Below are 18,502 nucleotides of genomic sequence, written 5' to 3' on the forward strand. Positions count from 1 at the left end.
GCGCTCATTAAGTTCCCACCTGGCTGCTTCACAACGCAGTCAACAGACCATGTGAGCCGGGCCTGCTAAAGATTTCCATGGCCTCGTTACTCATGCACGCTTTCCCAACGTGCAGGGGGCCTAAAGAGCCAGACCTCCTAAAGCCGTGGTCCTCAGCCCAAGTCACACATCAAAAGGGCCTGGGAGCTTTCTAAGAAATACTGATGCTTGGGCCCAACTGGAGATTGCTTTCTCGGGGGGCAGGGGTGGCTATTAGGTGATTGATTTTAATCTGCAGACAGGAATGTAAGCCACTGTTGTTATAGACAGCACCTGTGGTCCTCTGTGGTCTGGGGTGACAGAATCCCTGTGTAACTCGGGGTGCTGCTCTGGGTGACCCACAGTTGCTAGTTTTTGTTACCTTTTATTATCTGCTAGGCAGCCCAGTCCTGGACCTAGCTTCTGTGCTCCCCAGGCCTCAGGTTGGCTGGCCAGAGGGAGACCAGTTAAGACCACTATGGACCAGCCATCAACTGCCCACCTCACTTCCCACTGGCTGGGAGGAAAGAACTCCCCCCAGGCATGCAGCAGCAAGACAGCAATGCTCCACTGAGTCCACGTGGGGCTGGTTACCTACTAACCTCCTATTTCTGATAAAAAGAATATGAACATTAGTGTTCGCTAGTCAAGCTCTATATGGAATTGGCAACATGCACTTAAGCTGCACATGTACTGTACAGGTTTCTTTATAAGCAATTACTGATGCTATTTTTCTTACAAGAAAACTACTGACACATCTCAAAGCCTAGAAGGTTATGTACCAGAAAGGCCACAGTGGTTACACCTGGGTGGTGAAAATCCAGGTGATATATAAGTTTTGTTATTGTTGTTGCTTACCTGCATTTTCTGTTTCTATGGTGAATATGGATTATTAATATAAAATTGTGTAATATAAAAAAAAGAATATAATCACACAGAATCAATTCTGTTTCATATATAACTCAAGTGTGCAGCTGGTCTCCAGGTGTTCAGCTCCCAAGTCTGCTTTTTAGGACACTTCCTGACTTGAACTCTGAAATCTTTGCCCCAACACGAGGGCAGGGGCCACGATGTACTTATTTGGTAGCTCGGCAGGCACCTAGTAGGATCAAAATAAACACATTCATTCATTCCCTTGCTATAGACAATAAGACAATTCCTATCAGTCTATTTCATAAGAGAAATGGATTCTTTACTGTATGTGTGCAGATTCTGTCATAGTGTTTTGCAAAGTATATTCCATGAAACTAGTCTTCTCTGGACAATAAGTGTGCAAAAAAGGGGGGGTGGAGGGTCTGCGAAGGAGATTTCCTTTCTGCGGTTATCTGCAGAGCCTCAACTATACTAATACTCATGTGAATCTGCAATCCGAGGACACACTGTATAGCTTACCCTCAATTTCTTTAACCGTGAAACACTTTTGTCCGGGAAACATCTCCAGGGACCAGCGCTCCCAGGAATGTATTTTGGGAAATGCTAGTCTACACTTCCAACTGACAGTTCTTCGACCTACCACCACAAGGCAGAGCAATTGTGCCTCGTCCCCTGGAGTGAGGACAGGGCAGCAGGCCCAGCAGGTGCTGTACAGAAAGAGGTTCAGTGACAAAGAGCACACTCAGGCTTCTGTCACCAAGCAAGCTAAGCCACAGATGAAGCATCTTAGAGCCTGGAAAACAAATGAGGAATGGTCCAATAAATACTCACAACTGAAGCTCAGGTGACATTTTAATTTATTCTGCTTACAGACATGAAGTTATACTATTTTTTTCAGTCTCATGTGGGTTAGACATAAATACAGTTAGGGACATGGTGAGAGGAAAAACATCAGACATTTCATTAACTACTATAATTGCTGTCTCTCTCCCCAGCTCATCACCCCCAAAGATATTTACTGCCAAATGCTACTGAAACCCCAATGCATTTACATGAAATAACGCCTAACTGTACAATTAAAAAAAAAATCCCACTCAAGCTCTGCTATAAATTTATGGCCGGGAAATAAAGAGCTGAGAGTATGAGAGAGACATACAAGGCAACTAAGAGTTATTGAGCATCTAGTTTCTCTGCAAGTGAAAAAAAGCAATGATGACCCCACTCTTTCTACGGACAGGATAAGACCTCGCTTTTACACCCTGCTCAAAATGTCAGGGGACAACGTGACTGCTTTTATGTTTAAAAGCAGCCTGTCGTGTTAGTTACCACCTTGCAGAGGTGAGCACTACACTGTACAGCCACATTTCCCAAAGCATGTTCCAAGGAACACTAGTGGCTACAAAGGGCTCCTTCTAAAAGGAGTTTTGGGATCAAAAAGATTTAGAAAATACTATTTAGAAAATATTATCCACTTCCTGGAGATTCACAATGTACATCATCACATGGAAGGTTCTAGAAGTCCTTTAAAAAGAAATGCTTAACTATTTAACCCAGAGTTTCCCAAATCAATCTGACCTGGAATCTCTTTTTTTAGGTAACACATTTCATAGAACATATTTTGAGAAATGCTTCTGTATGGCTTTGAGAAATTCTCTGCAGAAACAAAAAGCACAGAAAAATTAACTCCTAGGATCAAGTGTTGGTCAACAACAAAAAGGACAAGGAGTCACAAAATCACAGACCCCCATTCTAATTCTACCCCAACACTTCTGCCATAAACGGAGCTTGCCTGAGGAGGGGCAGCAATCAATTTCCCACCATTTCCTAGGCATGCTGATTACAGTAGAGCATTGAACACAGCCCAGACGGGGCCCATCGTTCACATACAGAGGCCAGATGTTTACAGTCCTTTCCTCTTCTGTAACATCAAATCATTACACAACCATCGTTGCTTATCACATGACTACAAAGTTTTTCAAACAGATTTGACAGCCCTTTGCTCCTAATAAAAAAGGAGACAAGAAAATGTAGAGCTTTGCATTATTTTCAGCAAGAATTACACAGACCAAGAAATCAAAATGCAAAAGCTTTTGGTTATATATGCCAAATAATTTTAAAGTATTACAGCAAGGACAGGGAAAGATGGAAATCAATGAGATTACTGGTATGATGTAAACACTTTATTTGCATAATACATAATGTTTTTATTCTTGTTTCTAAGGAATTTCACATATTTTGAAACAAGATAGTGAAAACAAAATTCTCCAATTGTAGGACTTGGCAAGCACAGTTATTATCTATACCCTGCAAGGATGTGAACCAGCATTCACACCTCGATAGCAATTCTTGCAAATCGATACTGCAGAGAGGCAGGAGGCCTCAGTAACACGAGGCCCCTCTCTGCTGCTGGCTGGCTGGACAGCATATCCAGCAAGCCTGTCAAACTAACAAACCCCAGGGCTTCTCCGCAACCAACAGCCATGGAAAAATCTCCCTGTGTGACAAAGCCAAGGAGAACTCTGCAGCAGTGAGAAGTCACAACTGGGAGAGGGCCTGACCACAAGCCCAGGGTCAGAGCTTGGCGCCCAGCTGCAGAGTCCTCCCCCACCAGGCCCTCAGACACAGCATGCCCTCGGTTCTTCCTCTTCTCTATTTTCTTCTTCTCTTTCTCTTCCCGGATCTTGCTCTTGAATGGGTCGCTGTGCTTGGATTCCTGGGGCCCACAGTAAAGCCGATCCCGACTGAGCTGGAGGAAGTCCTCCTTGGTTGGGACACAGATCATGGTGTGTGGCTCGGGGCTGCCCTTTCTGAGCAGGGACAGGCTAACCCAAACCAGGGCCCTAGGGAAGCGGTCCAAGATGGCCAGGCAGGCCTCTCTGGTCAATTCTTGCTGCTCTCTGCCAGGAGCTCGCCGGGCTACCCGACCGTCCCCAGCGCTAGGCCCACACCAGGCTGACAGCTGCTTCAGTGATGGTCTGCTCCTATGTAAAGTTGGAGACACACATTTAATATTTTGTCCAAGGAGAAAATATGCAATTAGAAGATTGGGCATTGCTAGAGTTAATTTGACTTTTTTATACTCTGTGCGGGAAAGTATCAAAACTATAATTTTTTAAAAATTAAAAATACATTTTTGTAATAATTTTTCTTTTTATGTGTCTACTATTTTGAGACTGAAGGACTAACGGTTTAACAAGTTGAAGGCAAAGAAAAATAAGACAGTGGGATAGAATCTAAGGCTATCATCACAGTGAAAGGACTGGAGTGACGAGGAGCTGATATTTTGATGAGAAAACAAATTCTAAGGGACGGTTATATGAAAAGTAAGAAAGAATGATGTGAAATTATGTGGTTACTGTACAGAAAAATAAGTATAAGGCAAGAGGGAAGAGCACTTTTTAAAATCAGAGCACAGAATAAAGGGTAACTGATACTCAAATCCAAGAGCCTACAGCAGGACTGAGAGCAGAACACACTTTGTACAGCAGCCTCTGTGATGTGACAATATTACAATGCACGGGCTGCTGAGCAGCCACAAATTCAGATCACTCAAAAGGAACCAGAAGAATCCAATTCAGTGATCTAAAGTAAAGAGCAGTTGCTCCGCGTTTGCAGAGGCTCTTCATAATCTAAGATCACAATTGTGAGGGACTGCTTTCTCAACAAAGACTAAATGAAATAGGTCACAGGAAAAAACTGCCTTGGTTTATGTCTATTGATGACAACACTTTAAATTATTTCGTCAGTTAGTATCATGCCCCAAATCAAATGTGATTTAGCTGTTTCCCTCATAATACACTGAAGGACTGGCTTTCCCTTCCAGAAAGTCCATAAATTCACTGGGACTTTGCAAAAAGGAACAATGATAACTTTTACACCCTGTAGCCTGGTCAGGATTAAAACAGACAATCCAAAACATATCGGGAAGTCGTGAGCACTTACCTAAGAACGCAAAGGAGACGGTCCTCGCCCGTTACCCACCCAGTCCCCGCCTGGGCTGGACACTCTGTGTCCATTACTCCTTCGGGCTCACTGGAGTCATTTAGGGATGAACCCACTTCATCGGACAGCTGACGAGTCATTTCAGGCAGGGGAGCACAAGGCACATCGTCTCTTCTCAGGTCACTCTCCTCACCACCTGGGCAGGAAGCTACGGACAATTCCTCCTGGGCCTGGACTCTTAATTCCCAGTCTCGAGTTAACTGCTCCCAGGGACAACAGAAAGGTGCCAGAGTGCCAAGCTTAACATAGTTGGGCCGTTTTGCAGGAGGGCGTCTAATGAAAATCAAAGAGCAGAACCAATTTTGAAGGATTTAGGATTGGACAATTAAAATAATTATGGCCATTGTACATCTCTATTGAAAAAACAAACATACAAAACAAAGGTTTCCAAGAAATATGATACAGAATAATAACCAACTCTATTGGCCGAGTCTTCTTGTTTTCTTTGATTTTTATTTTAACAGATGATGAATCCACAAAGTAGCCCCATGTAGCCAGTGCACAGCTCCAGGGAGTGACATCCTGAAAGGCGGCAACTAAATGGTCCCTGCACATTTACAACGTTCTAAGTTCAAAAGGTACAAAACGGGTGATGGTGAAGTTTCTCTCTCACTCTTGACCTGTAGGGACCCACCTGCCCTCCACAGAGACAGTGTCATTATCAGTTTCTTAATTTCCTTCTAGAGACATTTTATGTACATACAAGCAGATATGTACACATATCTTTCCTTTTTTACTCATTTTATACAAAGTACTATCTGGTGGCGTATCAGATACAGTACTTTTTGTATTTAACAAAATATCTTGGAGATCATTTTATATTAGTACATCAAGAGATCCCTCATTCTTTTGTAAAAGGCTGCATATCTTACCCCACTGTATGTTCATCCCCGAGTTTATCCAGACCATCCTCTATCGCAGGACATTTTGGTTATTTTCAAGCTTTTGCTGCTACAAACAATGCTGCAATGAATGCCCTTGAGCATGATGCACAAGCACAAGTATATCCACAGGACAAATTCCTGGGAGTGCAACTGCTAAGGGACAGAGTATTATCAGCATTTGCAATTTTGAGAGAGATTTCCAAACTGCCCTCTACAAGGTGATACCAGTGGACCTTTTCAGCAATGTATGAACGAGGAAAAACCTTTGAGAAAGACCACGAGCCAGGGAGAACCAGGGCCTGCTCTGGTACATACTGACCCCTCGAGGTAGGGAGCAGCCTGGCTGTTGGCCATTCTGGGCTGGCGGACTCTTAGGGAGTCCCAGGCTGCGTCCTCAGACTGACGGTCTCTGGGACAGGCCCAGACATTCATTCCTCTATTTGCTTCTTACTATGTGCCGTGCCCTAGCACCCCAAATGGAAATGAACCTGTAGGCTTAATTGGAGGTTCAGTTTGAGCCTACATTCTAGAGATTGAACCAACTGTGTTCTTGCCTCCCAAGAGAGGCAGCTGCTGAAAAACACTCCCAGGGTACTTACCTCACCCAGAGACCTTTAAAAGGAAATAAACGAGCAATTTACAAAAGAGACACAATGGTGAAAAACACTTACAAATATCCAACCTCACCAGTAAACAAACAAACAAAAAAATTAAAACAATAAGATGCCATTTTTTCATATATAGTTTTTTCAATATGAAAAGACTGGTAATATCCTATGTTAGTGCGAGTGAGGGAAAATAGGCACCCTCATAACTATAGGTGAAATCCTAAATTAGTACCAACAGCAATTTGTCAATAGTACATCAAATCGTTAAAGTGTGCACCTTTTCTTATTTAAACCAGAAATCTTATTTATGGGATTTAGCCTAAGGTCTATGCTTTCTTTCTACTACAGCTCCTCTAAAGTGATGGTTGTTTCTTTTTCACATCCCGTGGGCCCCAGGGGTGGCCAGGCACCCTCCTGATGCCCCCAGACCATTTGTCTTCTCCTTCTTCCTCCAAGACCCCAGCTCCCCTGAGGCACAGGCCATCAGATAAACCGCTGGCTCTCCTTCTTCAGCCACGTCCGCTAACAACTTCCCAGGACGCCCCATTCACCTGCCACACTGCCTTCCCCTCCATCACAACTCCTGTCATCACTCTCAGTGGCTTCAGCCTCTGCATCTACCATCTAACACTCTGTCCTACCAGAAACTTCGCATCCTCACCTCACATCTTTTACTTCACCCCACATCTCAACCACCACTCTCCTAGTCACACCTTAGTTCTGGTCATGGCCAATACCCGGTCCACCTTAAAATCTCAATTTCAAGTACCCTACACTCAGAGTGATGCCTCCTATTTTTCCAGCCCACTTACCTCTCCCCGCAACAATTCCTCAACCACTGGAACCTCCTATTCATTTTATGCTACCATTTCCTCACCACCATTCTCACCTCTCTCTCCTGTAAGCTTAGATTCCACGGTTCATAGGAGAGTCACTCTCTTACATATACCCTCAACTCCCTCCACCTGGCAGAACCCATGTTGGTTACATTCAACCCTCCACCTACCCCACGCCAGCACCTGATTGGCAGAACAAAGCCGGGAACAACACGCAACAGTCATGAACGGTCTGACTATAAACACAGAACTCAAGTAGACTCTTACCTTTCTTACAAATCTCTTCCATTTCTCCAGTCACTTCTACCTTCTACTCGCCCAGAGAAGTGTTTACATCGATTCCTCTCTCCTCAAATCTCCGACAGCCTCTCTCCCCTGGGATCCTATTCCTAACTGATAAGCTTGCCTCTTTCTTCACTGAGAAGACAATCACAATCAGAAGAGTACTACCTGATCTCTCTGCCAGAGTCTAACCCACCTAAATCTGTACCCACATCTTAGTGTCAGCCTTCCATCCCACGAAAATGAGAGAACTGAGCCTGATCCTATGGACTGCCAACCCCTCCTCTTGCGCCCTGGATGCCGTCCCCTCTTCCCACTCAAGGGCTCTGCTGCAATTTTAGTCCCCCTCCATCCCACCTACCAGTCTGGAAACATGTGCTTCCATCAAGAATATAAGCTCCAGAGGGCAGAAACAGACCTTGCCTGCCTTCCCCTGCTGTAGCCCCAGTGCCTAGGAGGTGTATGACACACAGTAGGTTCTAAACAAACGTGTTAAGTGAATGAATCAATCAGACAAGTATGTAAAGATGCACATGGAAAGCTGTTCACAGAAGCACATAGCAAAAAATCAGAAATAACCTAAAGGGCCACTCAAATTATACTACATCCATGCTGGAGTCCTATGCAATTAGTTAGTTATATTTTGAGCAAGAGTTGGCAAACTGTGACTCACAGGCCACGCCTATCCGACTGTGTGTTTTTGTAAGACCCATGAACTAAGTATGATTTCTACCTTTGTAAATGGTTGGGGAAAAAAACAAAAAAATAATATTTTATGGCACATTAAAATGATATGAAATTCAAATCTGAGTGTCTTTAAATAGAGTGAGACTGGAACACAGCCACGCTCATTTGTTTATGTATCATCTGTGGCTACTTTTGTGCCACAATGGCAGAGCTGAGCAGTTGCCATGGAAACCAAAGAGCCCATAAAGCCAAAAATATTTATCATCTGGCCCTTTACAGAAAAAATTTGCCAACACTTGACTTACAGTCATATTTATTGATATGGGAAAACTATCCATAACATATTGTTAAATGAAAAAAGCAAGTTTCAAAATAGTATATATAATACAATCCTTTTTTAAAATTTGCACCTATGAAGAATTTGTATGCATAAAAAAGTCTGAAGGGTAAGAAATAAGTATTATTGTTAATTATTATTTTAAAAAAACACACAGAAGACCGTCAGCTACATATTATGGTAGGCACAAGGACGACATAGCACACATGATGACTGCCCTCCAAGAGCTTGTAAGCTAGCAATCCAGGAATGTGTCCCTGTTCATTCACTCACTCATTCACTCATCTGTCACTCAACAAGCAGTCTGAAAGCCAGGCCCTGCCTGTCTCTGGGGCTGCAGCAGTGAACAGGCATGCACACCGTGGAGCTCACAGTCAAGGGACTACAACATTCAATTAATCACTCATTCATCAGTCAGCATGTAAAAGTTACTGAGGCCCACTGTGCGCCACGCACTGGCTAGAGACTGCAGATGCCACAATAAACAAGAGAGTTTCTGTGCTTCCAGGATCCTAAAGTTTAGTAGGAAATACAGGTTCCCAATGTCAGCATGTACTTCAGAGTATAACGGAAATAAAGCCCCTCATTGGCCACTCCCCCAATGAAAAAAGAAAAGAGGGGCTGGCCCCGTGGCATAGTGGTTAAGAGCGCGTGCTCCACTGCTGGCGGCCAAGGTTCGGACCCCTGGTGCGCACTGACGCACCACTTGTCAGGCCATGCTGTGGCAGCGTCCCATATAAAGTAGTGGAAGATGGGCACAGATGTTAGCTCAGGGCCAGTCTTCCTCAGCAAAAAGAGGAGGATTGGCATGGATGTTAGCTCAGGGCTGATCTTCCTCACAAAAAAAAAAAGAAAAAGAAAAAAGAAAAGAAAAAATGTCTAGATGGATTGATACCAAAATGTAAAAACAGTGCTTATCTCTCTGGCATAGTCTATAAAGTATTTTTATAAGTATCCATAGTTTCATTAAAATTTCATAAATATATATTATCTCTATAACCACTTATGAAAAACACAATTTCCATTTTGAGGGGGCAGGGGTTGGTAGTGGGAATCTACTAACAAGTGTCTGAAACTCACGTCCACAGTTGAGGTGTCCACCATTACCAACATAAGCAAACAACCATGAAGAGGGTTTGTGACCTGCTGGGCCTATAAAAGCCAGATACAAGAAAATCTCCTGACTTAGTTACATCTCGGTAATGCTGAATTCAAGGAAAAGTCTGTAAAACTCCACATTATATAATAAGAGTTTCCAAAGCCATTCCAAACATTACTGGCCAATGTGAATGGGCACTTCTCTTCCTTTACAACATTATCAACTAGAGAAGCCAGATTCTTACCTTTCGTACTTTTCAAGAAGAGTCTTAGCTTGCTCTTCAGCAAACAGAATCCCAGCAGGGCAGTCTGGGAAATCACCTGGGATGTGAGGTGACCTTTTATACTGAGAATGCACTATAGCCTCTTTTAATCCTCCAACTCTTGCACCTCGATAGATCTAAAAGAAATGTCAACAAGATCTTGTCAATACACCAACTTAAAGTGAAACTGCTAAATTGTTTATTTGCGGAAAATGGGAAATAACTTAAATGCCCATCAAAAAGAGAATGGATAAACATCATGGGATAACCCTACAATGGGTTACCATATGTGTAACAATAAAAATGAATGAAATAGAGCTTCATCAACCAACACGAAAAATCTCAATGTTGAGTGAATACAGCAAGTTGCAACAGCGTATATACAGTAAGGTATATAAAGTTTAAAAACATGTCAAATATAGTTATTTTATTTTGGGATACGAGCATACTTAATGAAGCTATAAAAATATGCATGATAGTGACAAACACCAAAAACAGGAATAGTGATTCTTTTTTTTTTTTTTTTGGTGAGGAAGATCAGCCCTGAGTAACATCCATGCCAATCCTCCTCTTTTCTGCTGAGGAAGACCAGCCCTGAGCTAACATCTATTGACAATCCTCCTTTTTTTTTTTTTTCCTTTTTCTCCTCAAAGCCCCAGTAGATAGTTGTATGTCATAGTTGCACATCCTGCTCGTTGCTCTATGTGGGACGCGGCCTCAGCATGGCCAGACAAGCGGTGCATCGGTGCACACCCGATCCGAACCCAGGCCGCCAGTAGCGGAGCGAGCGCACTCAACCACAAAGCCACGGGGCTGGCCCGGAATAGTGATTCTTTTAGAAGGAAAGAGAGACATGGAATTGGAGGGGGATACACAGAGTGCTTCCAATGAATCTGTGATGTTTTATTTCTTAAGCAGGATGAAGGGTACAGAGTTCATTATATCAGCATCTATACTTTTTTGTATGCTTGAAACATTTCATAATTAAGAAATTAGAATTATTTTAAAATATTCCCACTCCTCAATGATTAACTGAATGTCCCTTGCACTAGGCACAATCGCTAAAATTATCTGCATAAATCTAACAGTCTTACATGTCTTTTATACTCTCTAGCTCAAAGTAATATTTAAACTAATCAGAAAAAAACACTAGATTTTAATAAAATTTTTAGTTGCCGTTAATAAATAGGAACATATGCTCAACACTCAAAAAACAAAAAATGTACTCTATCTACAAAAATTAGAAAATTATAAAAATTGCTTTTAAACTGTAACAAATTTCTTGAAGTAAAAAAACTTCAATGTTTTCTCGCCACTACTATTCAAAAATCAAGCCACTTTTTAAAACCTCAAAAATTCATGATGGGGCCGGCCCCGTGGCTTAGCGGTTAAGTGCGCGCGCTCCGCTACTGACGGCCCGGGGTTCAGATCTGGGCGCAGGCGCGTACTCACACACCGCTTGTCCGGCCATGCTGAGGCGGCGTCCCAAATACAGCAACTAGAGGGATGTGCAACTATGACGTACAACTGTCTACTGGGGCTTTGGGGAGAAAAGGGGAAAAAAAAAAAAATTTCACGATGTCAGCACAAGTCTTATTAACGAAAACTTGGCTCCAGAGACTTGAGGAAGTATCTTGTATCAGGATTATAGCTCTAAGGGCAGAAGAATGGCACTCAATTTCTAAGTTGCACATAAAGTCTGGAACATTTTCAGCACTTGGTATTTATTAGAAATGTATTTTAAATGTTGCAACTCTTAGTCAGAATCAAAAAGTAACTTACAAATGGAATCCAGAAAGCCATGCCCCAGCCCTTTGGGAGCAGGACATCCCAGCCACTTCCCCAGCCTCGTCGGTCGTCACCAGTCACTTTCCCTGGCTGTTGAATTAGAAGTATAGGTATCTTGGATTCACTGGGACCTAAAACAAGCTGTGACCCGGGCACCAGCAACTCACTCCTCTTCCGGTTTAAATCCTAAAGTGGAAGAAAATAATTCAAGACAAATAACCCTAGTCTTCTGGGAGATTCTACTGCATCTCCCTATAAGCAGCTTTAGAAGTTACATGCTCTTTTTAAAAGCCAGGAAAAACTGTTCTCAATAAATAAATGTGAGACATCTTAAGTACAAGGTCTTCCTCCTACAATGATTTTCCTCTACACAAGTGCTTTGGTAGAAAATGCCAAATTATCTTAAATTTGGGCTAGAATATACTAGATGATTCCAAGTTATAAAATAATATACATTAATTCTGCTAATCTCTTATATCAGGATTAATCTTATATTTTGACACTCTGTCCCTACATTTATTTTGGTTAAAATACTCTGGCTCTTGAGAAAATTTCTCACCAGGTCTTAAGGATTTAAAATAGAAGATGCTATAAATTATTTGTTAAGTGGACTGCAGGCAGTGGATAACAACATCCTTCCAGATTTTCTTGCCAGCTGTAAAGAGATGAACGGGTAGGAGTGGCCTACTACTCAGTTGAGAAAACTAGACAAGAGACTACCTCCATGCTACAGTCTAACTGTTACCTCATGGATGCTCTTCAAGCCATGACCAAGTCCTGATTTTTTTACCTTTGGTTGCGTCTCCACTATCCTCTACATCTTGGTAATTCCAAAATATCTATCTCTTTAGCCCCGACTTCTCCTCCTGGGATCAAATTTGTCTCCTGGACATCTGCTCCTGGGAAGTCCTGAGGCCCCTCAAACTCAGTTTATCCAAGATTGAACTCATCTTTCCCACTGCATTCACTTTCCTCCTGTATTCCTCATCCAGCTACAAGACGCCACAATTCTCACAGGTCATTCATTCATTCATTCATCCATTCAAATATTTACGAGCACCTGTTATATGCCAAACACTCTTCTAGGATTTGGGAATACAGCAGTGACAAGTCAGACCTGGCTCTGGCTCTCTTCTAGCTGAGCTCCTAAACCCAAGCTAGACTGTTAGGAGGTAATCTCTACAAGTCTTCTCCTTTCTCACTCCCCATCTTCCGATCAACCAGAGTCTTGTCAGTTTCACCTTCCAGGAATATGTATTAAATCTCAGCCCCCACTCCAGCCACACTGCCACAATTCAGGCCCCATCATGTCCTGAATTATGGACTATTTCCAGGGTCTCTTTTAAGGCCATCCAACCACAAGTCCTCTCTCCAGCTCCTCCCCATCCCCATCCCTCGTCTAATCCACCCTCCACAGTGCCACCAGAGTGAAATCTGATCATGTCATGGCCCGGCTTAAAACCTGCAATGACACCCTACATCTTCAGTCCAAATCCTTCAAATGCCTCAAGGTCTTTTATGCTCTGGCCCCTATTTATCTCTTCAGTTTCATCTCCTGCCACACCCTCAACTCCAAGCTACTGATCTACTTGGATATTCCTGAACACATCACCCTGTTTTTGGCCTGGGCCCTTGCACATGCTGTTCTCACTTCCAGCAATCCTTTCTCCATTGCAGCCTTGGCTCCTGGCCCCTGGCCCCGAGAAGTCTGGTTAATTCTGACCACCCACCTAAGAGTCAGCTCCTCCATCCAGGAAGTTTTCCCCAATTCCCCTAGTCTGGGCTTAGTATCTCTTCTTTGGGTTTCCCTTGTACCCTGCACTTCTTATCCTAGTCATGTACCTCATCACCTAATACAATACCTGGTCCTGGTAGGAGCTCAATCATTGTGAAATTAAAGACAGAGAACACTTAAGGGAAAAAAACAATAAAAGAAAAACATGTATTCACGATGAGATTATCATTTCAAGAAAAAGTCTTTGTATTTTTCTAGAGATTATTCTTCTCTAAGAACAGAAAAAAATCATAGTATATATCCTAAGTCAGGGATCAATAAATTGTTTGAAAATAAAAGGAAGTCTATGAGATTCTATAAAGTATAAAATAACTTTTATGGTCTCTAGAGCAATGAATTTCAACTTGTATTCATGACTTTACCAATAATCCGTACACCATTCGTTACCTGATCCGAGATTTTATTCTCTGTGACACTCTTACAGATAGCTTGGTTCCAAATAAAGCTATGCGTACACTCCACAGGCACACCCTCCAGAAGGAGCTGTCTAACTTGCTCATTATCTAAGAGGGAAAAGAAATAGCCTTCAAACCACATCCTTTCAATCAATGAAGTCAAACTCTAATCGTTGCCAGTTGACCTTTTGTTACAAGAAAATATTTTATAGGCACTTACTTAACTTCTCTAGAAGGATTTATTTGACTAGAAATTAAATCATTCTTACAGTTGGTTTCATAATCCGTGAAATAGCAAAGTCTCCTAAACTTATTTCTCTGACATTTATTTTTAGTGTATTAGATGCAAATATCACATTAAATTGCCTCTAAATTACGGCCTAATTCCACATTTAAGATAATCAAATTCTAGGACCACTGCACGGGCAAACAATTTCTTGACAATATGCTACAACAGCACAAGCCATATTTTAACTACTGGCTTCAGGGCTCTTTATATCATTTCTGGCCCAATAGTGGTGAGCCAACAGATACAACCCTTTCCTTCTGCCCTGTTATTTCAAGTCTCTGATAACCCTTTTTTATTGAACTGAATATTTTTTTCTGTAAAACATATTTTTCTCATTCCTTTAAAATGAGCATATTTTCTGTGAAATATATTGTTTCATCCCTTTAAATAAGCCACACCATGCCAAAACACTCTAGTGGGAAAAGAGGAGGAACTTTCTTCAGTTATAAACATATGTATTGATAGAGGAGACTTCCTACACATAGTCATTTAAACACTAGGGGGAGAAAAGTCTTCTAAATCTTATTTTGTTGGACTGAAAAATTAAAAAAAAAAAAAGTCACACAATTCACGAGTTTTGGCTAAGGTCCTAAAATGCCAACATAGAAAGGTCACTCAAAGGCACATACCTGCGTGGGTCTGAGGGCTGGAAAAAAAATAAGTTGGAAGCAACTGGACCATAATGTGACAGATTTCAGGGGAGAACAAAGAGAACACTAAATTGATGGAAAGATCTGAGATAAAAGCTCCCTAAAGCAGCAACTGCTTCTAGTACACTGCTCTTCCTCATGGAGATAATAACCAACAGCATCAAGTGACAGTGCTCTGTGCTGCCCAAGTTCACAAAGCCCATCTAGGAGCAAACAAGCCCCATTTCAAACAGCCTCTGTCCACCCAGAACGCTTTCCTGCAGAGTGCTGCCACAGACTTGAGTGAAGGAAGTGGGATTTTATTCAGACCTGGCTGCAGACAAAGGGTGTAAAGACACAGGAAAGCACAACCTCATCTTCAAATATTCTAAAAAATAATAATAAATAAATAGATGAAACAAAGTAAACGGTAAGTCCAGACAATGGATATTATTCAGCACTAAAAAGAAATGAGCTTTCAAGCCATGAAAAGACATAGAGGAACCTTAAATCCATATGACTAAGTGAAAGAAGCTAATCTGAAAAGGGTACATACTGTATGATTCCAACTATACGACATTCTGAAAAAGGGAAAACTATGGAGACAGTAAAGAGATCAGAGGTTGAGAGAGGGAGAGAGAGATGAATAGGTGGAGCACAGCAGATTTTTAGGGCAGTGAAACTATTCTGTATGATACTATAACAGTGGATACATGTTGCTATAAATTTGTCAAAACCCACAGAATATATAACACCAAGAGTGAACCCTAATGTAAATTATGGACTTTGGGTGATAATGACATGTCAATATAGGTTCACGGATTGTAATAAACGTACCACTATGGTGCGGGATGTTGATAGTGGGAGAGGCTGTGCATGTGTGGGGGCAGGGGTATATAGGAACTAGCTGTACTTTCCACTCAATTTTACCGTAAACCTAAAACTGTTCTAAAATGTAAAGTCTATTTAAAACAAAACAGAGTAAGTCTGACGGCAAAGGGGAAGGCCCTTTTAGGTCAAGAGTCTTCACTAGCGAGAGAACAGAAAGTTACCAGCTGGTTAGCAGGCACCTAGGTGTGCCGAGAATGACTATCAATTCTGAATGAAATTCTAAGTCCTTCCCCACGACTCTTATAAGTATATTCTTTATCATACCTAGGAAAAGCTTTCTAATTGACTACATAACTCTAGAATTGTGACTTAAAGGTTGAAGGAAATAGCCTGTTTTCTCCTTTCTTAAATGTATTTACAGATGCTCAAATTTTAAATTAAAACTTGATTAAGTTTTACTTAGAGAAGCAAAGGAAACTAATAATATAAGCTTTCTGATCTGGGAATCAAATAAATCAAAGTTACAGTCTTCAAACTCACTCTATTTTAAATTAAATACACAGAACTGTTAAAGGGGCCCAGCTGTAGCAATTAGGATTTTTTTCTCCTAAGAGCAGAAACAGGGAAGTCATGGCAAGATGACCAATAAATGTGCATTTCTGAAAGTCAACTGCAGACCAGTGCTCTAAAAGTGCTTGCAAAAGCTGTAAAAAGTGAAGGGATGATCTCTCACCTATCATTCTAAAGGCAACTTGACTCTTCCTGTGTTTGGTGTCCACACTAACAAAGAGTGTGTAAAGAGAAAGATTTTAAAAAGCCATGAGCACAATCTAAGTGCAATATTTTCTAAAGCAAAATATTCATCCGTGGAAGACAAAGACTAGTTAAAATAATCTATCAAAACAAATCAGCAGATGCTAAGGAGAGCAAATACTTAAATAATAGTATAGCAGAAATTACCCAAAAACCAGTTACACACATAGTGAAATGCTATCTTAATGAAGTTGAAAAGATTTGCAACAACACATTATTAATACATAATTCAAAATCAAGAACCAAATGATCAAGTAAACTTTCTCAAAGCAAGTAAGAATACAGCTCATCACTTAGGTTCTTCATTGGAAGTTTCCTTCTCTGTACTCCTACTACTCTACTCTCAATACCTCTGACACTCAAATGTGCCACCGTCGTTCCCACAGCAAGCAATTCTCAGACACCAACTTAACTCAATTCTGACACTATCTGCCGGGAGATAGCACCAGATTCCGTCGGTTAAGGGCTCAGTCCCACAAGACTGCTCCCACTTCATACACCAACTGAAAGTCCCCACCTCCCGAAGTTCTGACCAATGGGCTATATATTGGTCTGACCCACGACCCCCTCCTTGGGTTCAATAATTCGCTAGAAACAACTCCCACACTCAGGAAAACAGATCACTGACTAGATTATGGTGTTTTTGTTTTTTATAAGAGGATACAACCAAGAACAGCCAGGTGGAAGAGATGCACAGGGCAAGGCATGGGGGAAGGAGTGCGGGGCTTCCAGGCCATCGCTGGGCACTCCATCCTTCCAGCACCTCCACATGTTCACTAAATCAGAAGCTCTCTGAACCCCATTGTTTGGGATGTTTATGGAGGCTTCATCAAGTAGGCATGGTTGATCAAATCATTGGCCAATGGTGACTCAACTCAATCTCCAGACCCCCTACCCTCTGCGAAGGAGTGGGGGCTGAAAGTTCCAAGCCTGTAATCACGTGATTGGTTCCCCTGGCAACTCACCCAGCATCCTCAGGGGCTTTCCAGAAGTGACTTCATTAACATAACTTCAGGTGTGGTTGAAAGGGGCTTGTTATGAATAACAAAAGACCCTCCTTTAGCCTTTATGGCACTTATCATTTAGTAAATTACCAGGGTTTTAGGAGCTATGTGCCAGGAACTGTGGACAAAAACCAAAATATGTATTTCTTATTACAATATCACGTTCCTGTACCCTCTCTCTTCAGAGCTCTCTAACTCCCAGTACACATAAGAAAATAAAAGAGTTTGTTATCCGCATCAAACACCGCTTCACGGTTTAAGTAGCACCAGAATTGGTCTGTTCTAAGTCAAAACAGGTAGAGAATGATTTCAGACATAGAAAGACTGGATGGATGTCAGAGAATTAAGTTTTAGATCATCATGACATTGAGATTCTTCCAAGGATTAATCTTTTATTTATTGACTCAGCTCATCAAAGTATATTTCTAACTTTAGTTTTGAATTATCTTCCTAGATAATACGTTACATCTGTTAATAATATTGGTCTAATACCACCTCCTTAAGAAGTTTACTTCTCTATGTAGCTCACATGCCAATACTTCAAAGAAATTACTTAAAACAGGTTTTAATGAAATTCCACAAAACAGGTTTTAATGAAATTCCACAATGACTAACAAGATGGAAAGCTTTTATAGCAGAAATTAAATCACGTTTTTCAAGATAGATTTTAATTTTCCTTGAACTGATTCATATTAAGATAAAAGCCTTAGAAAGGATTTAATACAAAACTGCCTCATCCCAAAAACGAATTTGAGGCAGCAAGAGAAACTAAGTGGAATTTAACTATAGCTTTAAGGCGATTATGATAGTCAACATTAATGAACTTGTAGACACTAAAACTTTTATGGTTGTACCAGACCATACTGCCATTAAAAAAGAAAAGAGGCAACAACTCATTGATTAAAGTCTTAGGCTCTATAATTAACTAACTTACCTATATAACTTCAAACTCCCCTCTCATCCAATCCACTTTTCATGTGAAGTTCTGACAGAGTAATTTATTGCCCCGTTAAGCTATCTAACTACATGTGGAGGTAAAAAAAATTCTTAAGTTGTTACTACACACACCA

General features: G+C 41.4%; 1 protein-coding gene across 2 annotated transcripts in view; it reads right to left on the minus strand.

Moving 5' to 3' along the window:
* Positions 1–1,731: 1,731 nt before the first annotated feature.
* Positions 1,732–18,502, minus strand: part of POP1 (POP1 ribonuclease P/MRP subunit) — a 35,539-nt gene continuing 18,768 nt past the window's right edge. For both annotated transcript variants that reach the window (XM_004431198.3, XM_087447600.1), the window contains 5 exons: positions 13,859–13,974; positions 11,671–11,862; positions 9,871–10,025; positions 4,834–5,166; positions 1,732–3,872 (listed from right to left, as the gene is read on the minus strand). In XM_004431198.3, coding sequence (XP_004431255.2) covers positions 3,218–3,872; positions 4,834–5,166; positions 9,871–10,025; positions 11,671–11,862; positions 13,859–13,974 — 1,451 coding nt within the window. In that variant the 3' untranslated portion in view covers positions 1,732–3,217. The remainder of the gene's footprint in view (positions 3,873–4,833; positions 5,167–9,870; positions 10,026–11,670; positions 11,863–13,858; positions 13,975–18,502) is intronic.

This window comes from Ceratotherium simum, chromosome 23, assembly GCF_057802395.1.
Source record: "Ceratotherium simum simum isolate JZ-2026a chromosome 23, ASM5780239v1, whole genome shotgun sequence".
Taxonomy (NCBI): Eukaryota; Metazoa; Chordata; class Mammalia; order Perissodactyla; family Rhinocerotidae; genus Ceratotherium; species Ceratotherium simum.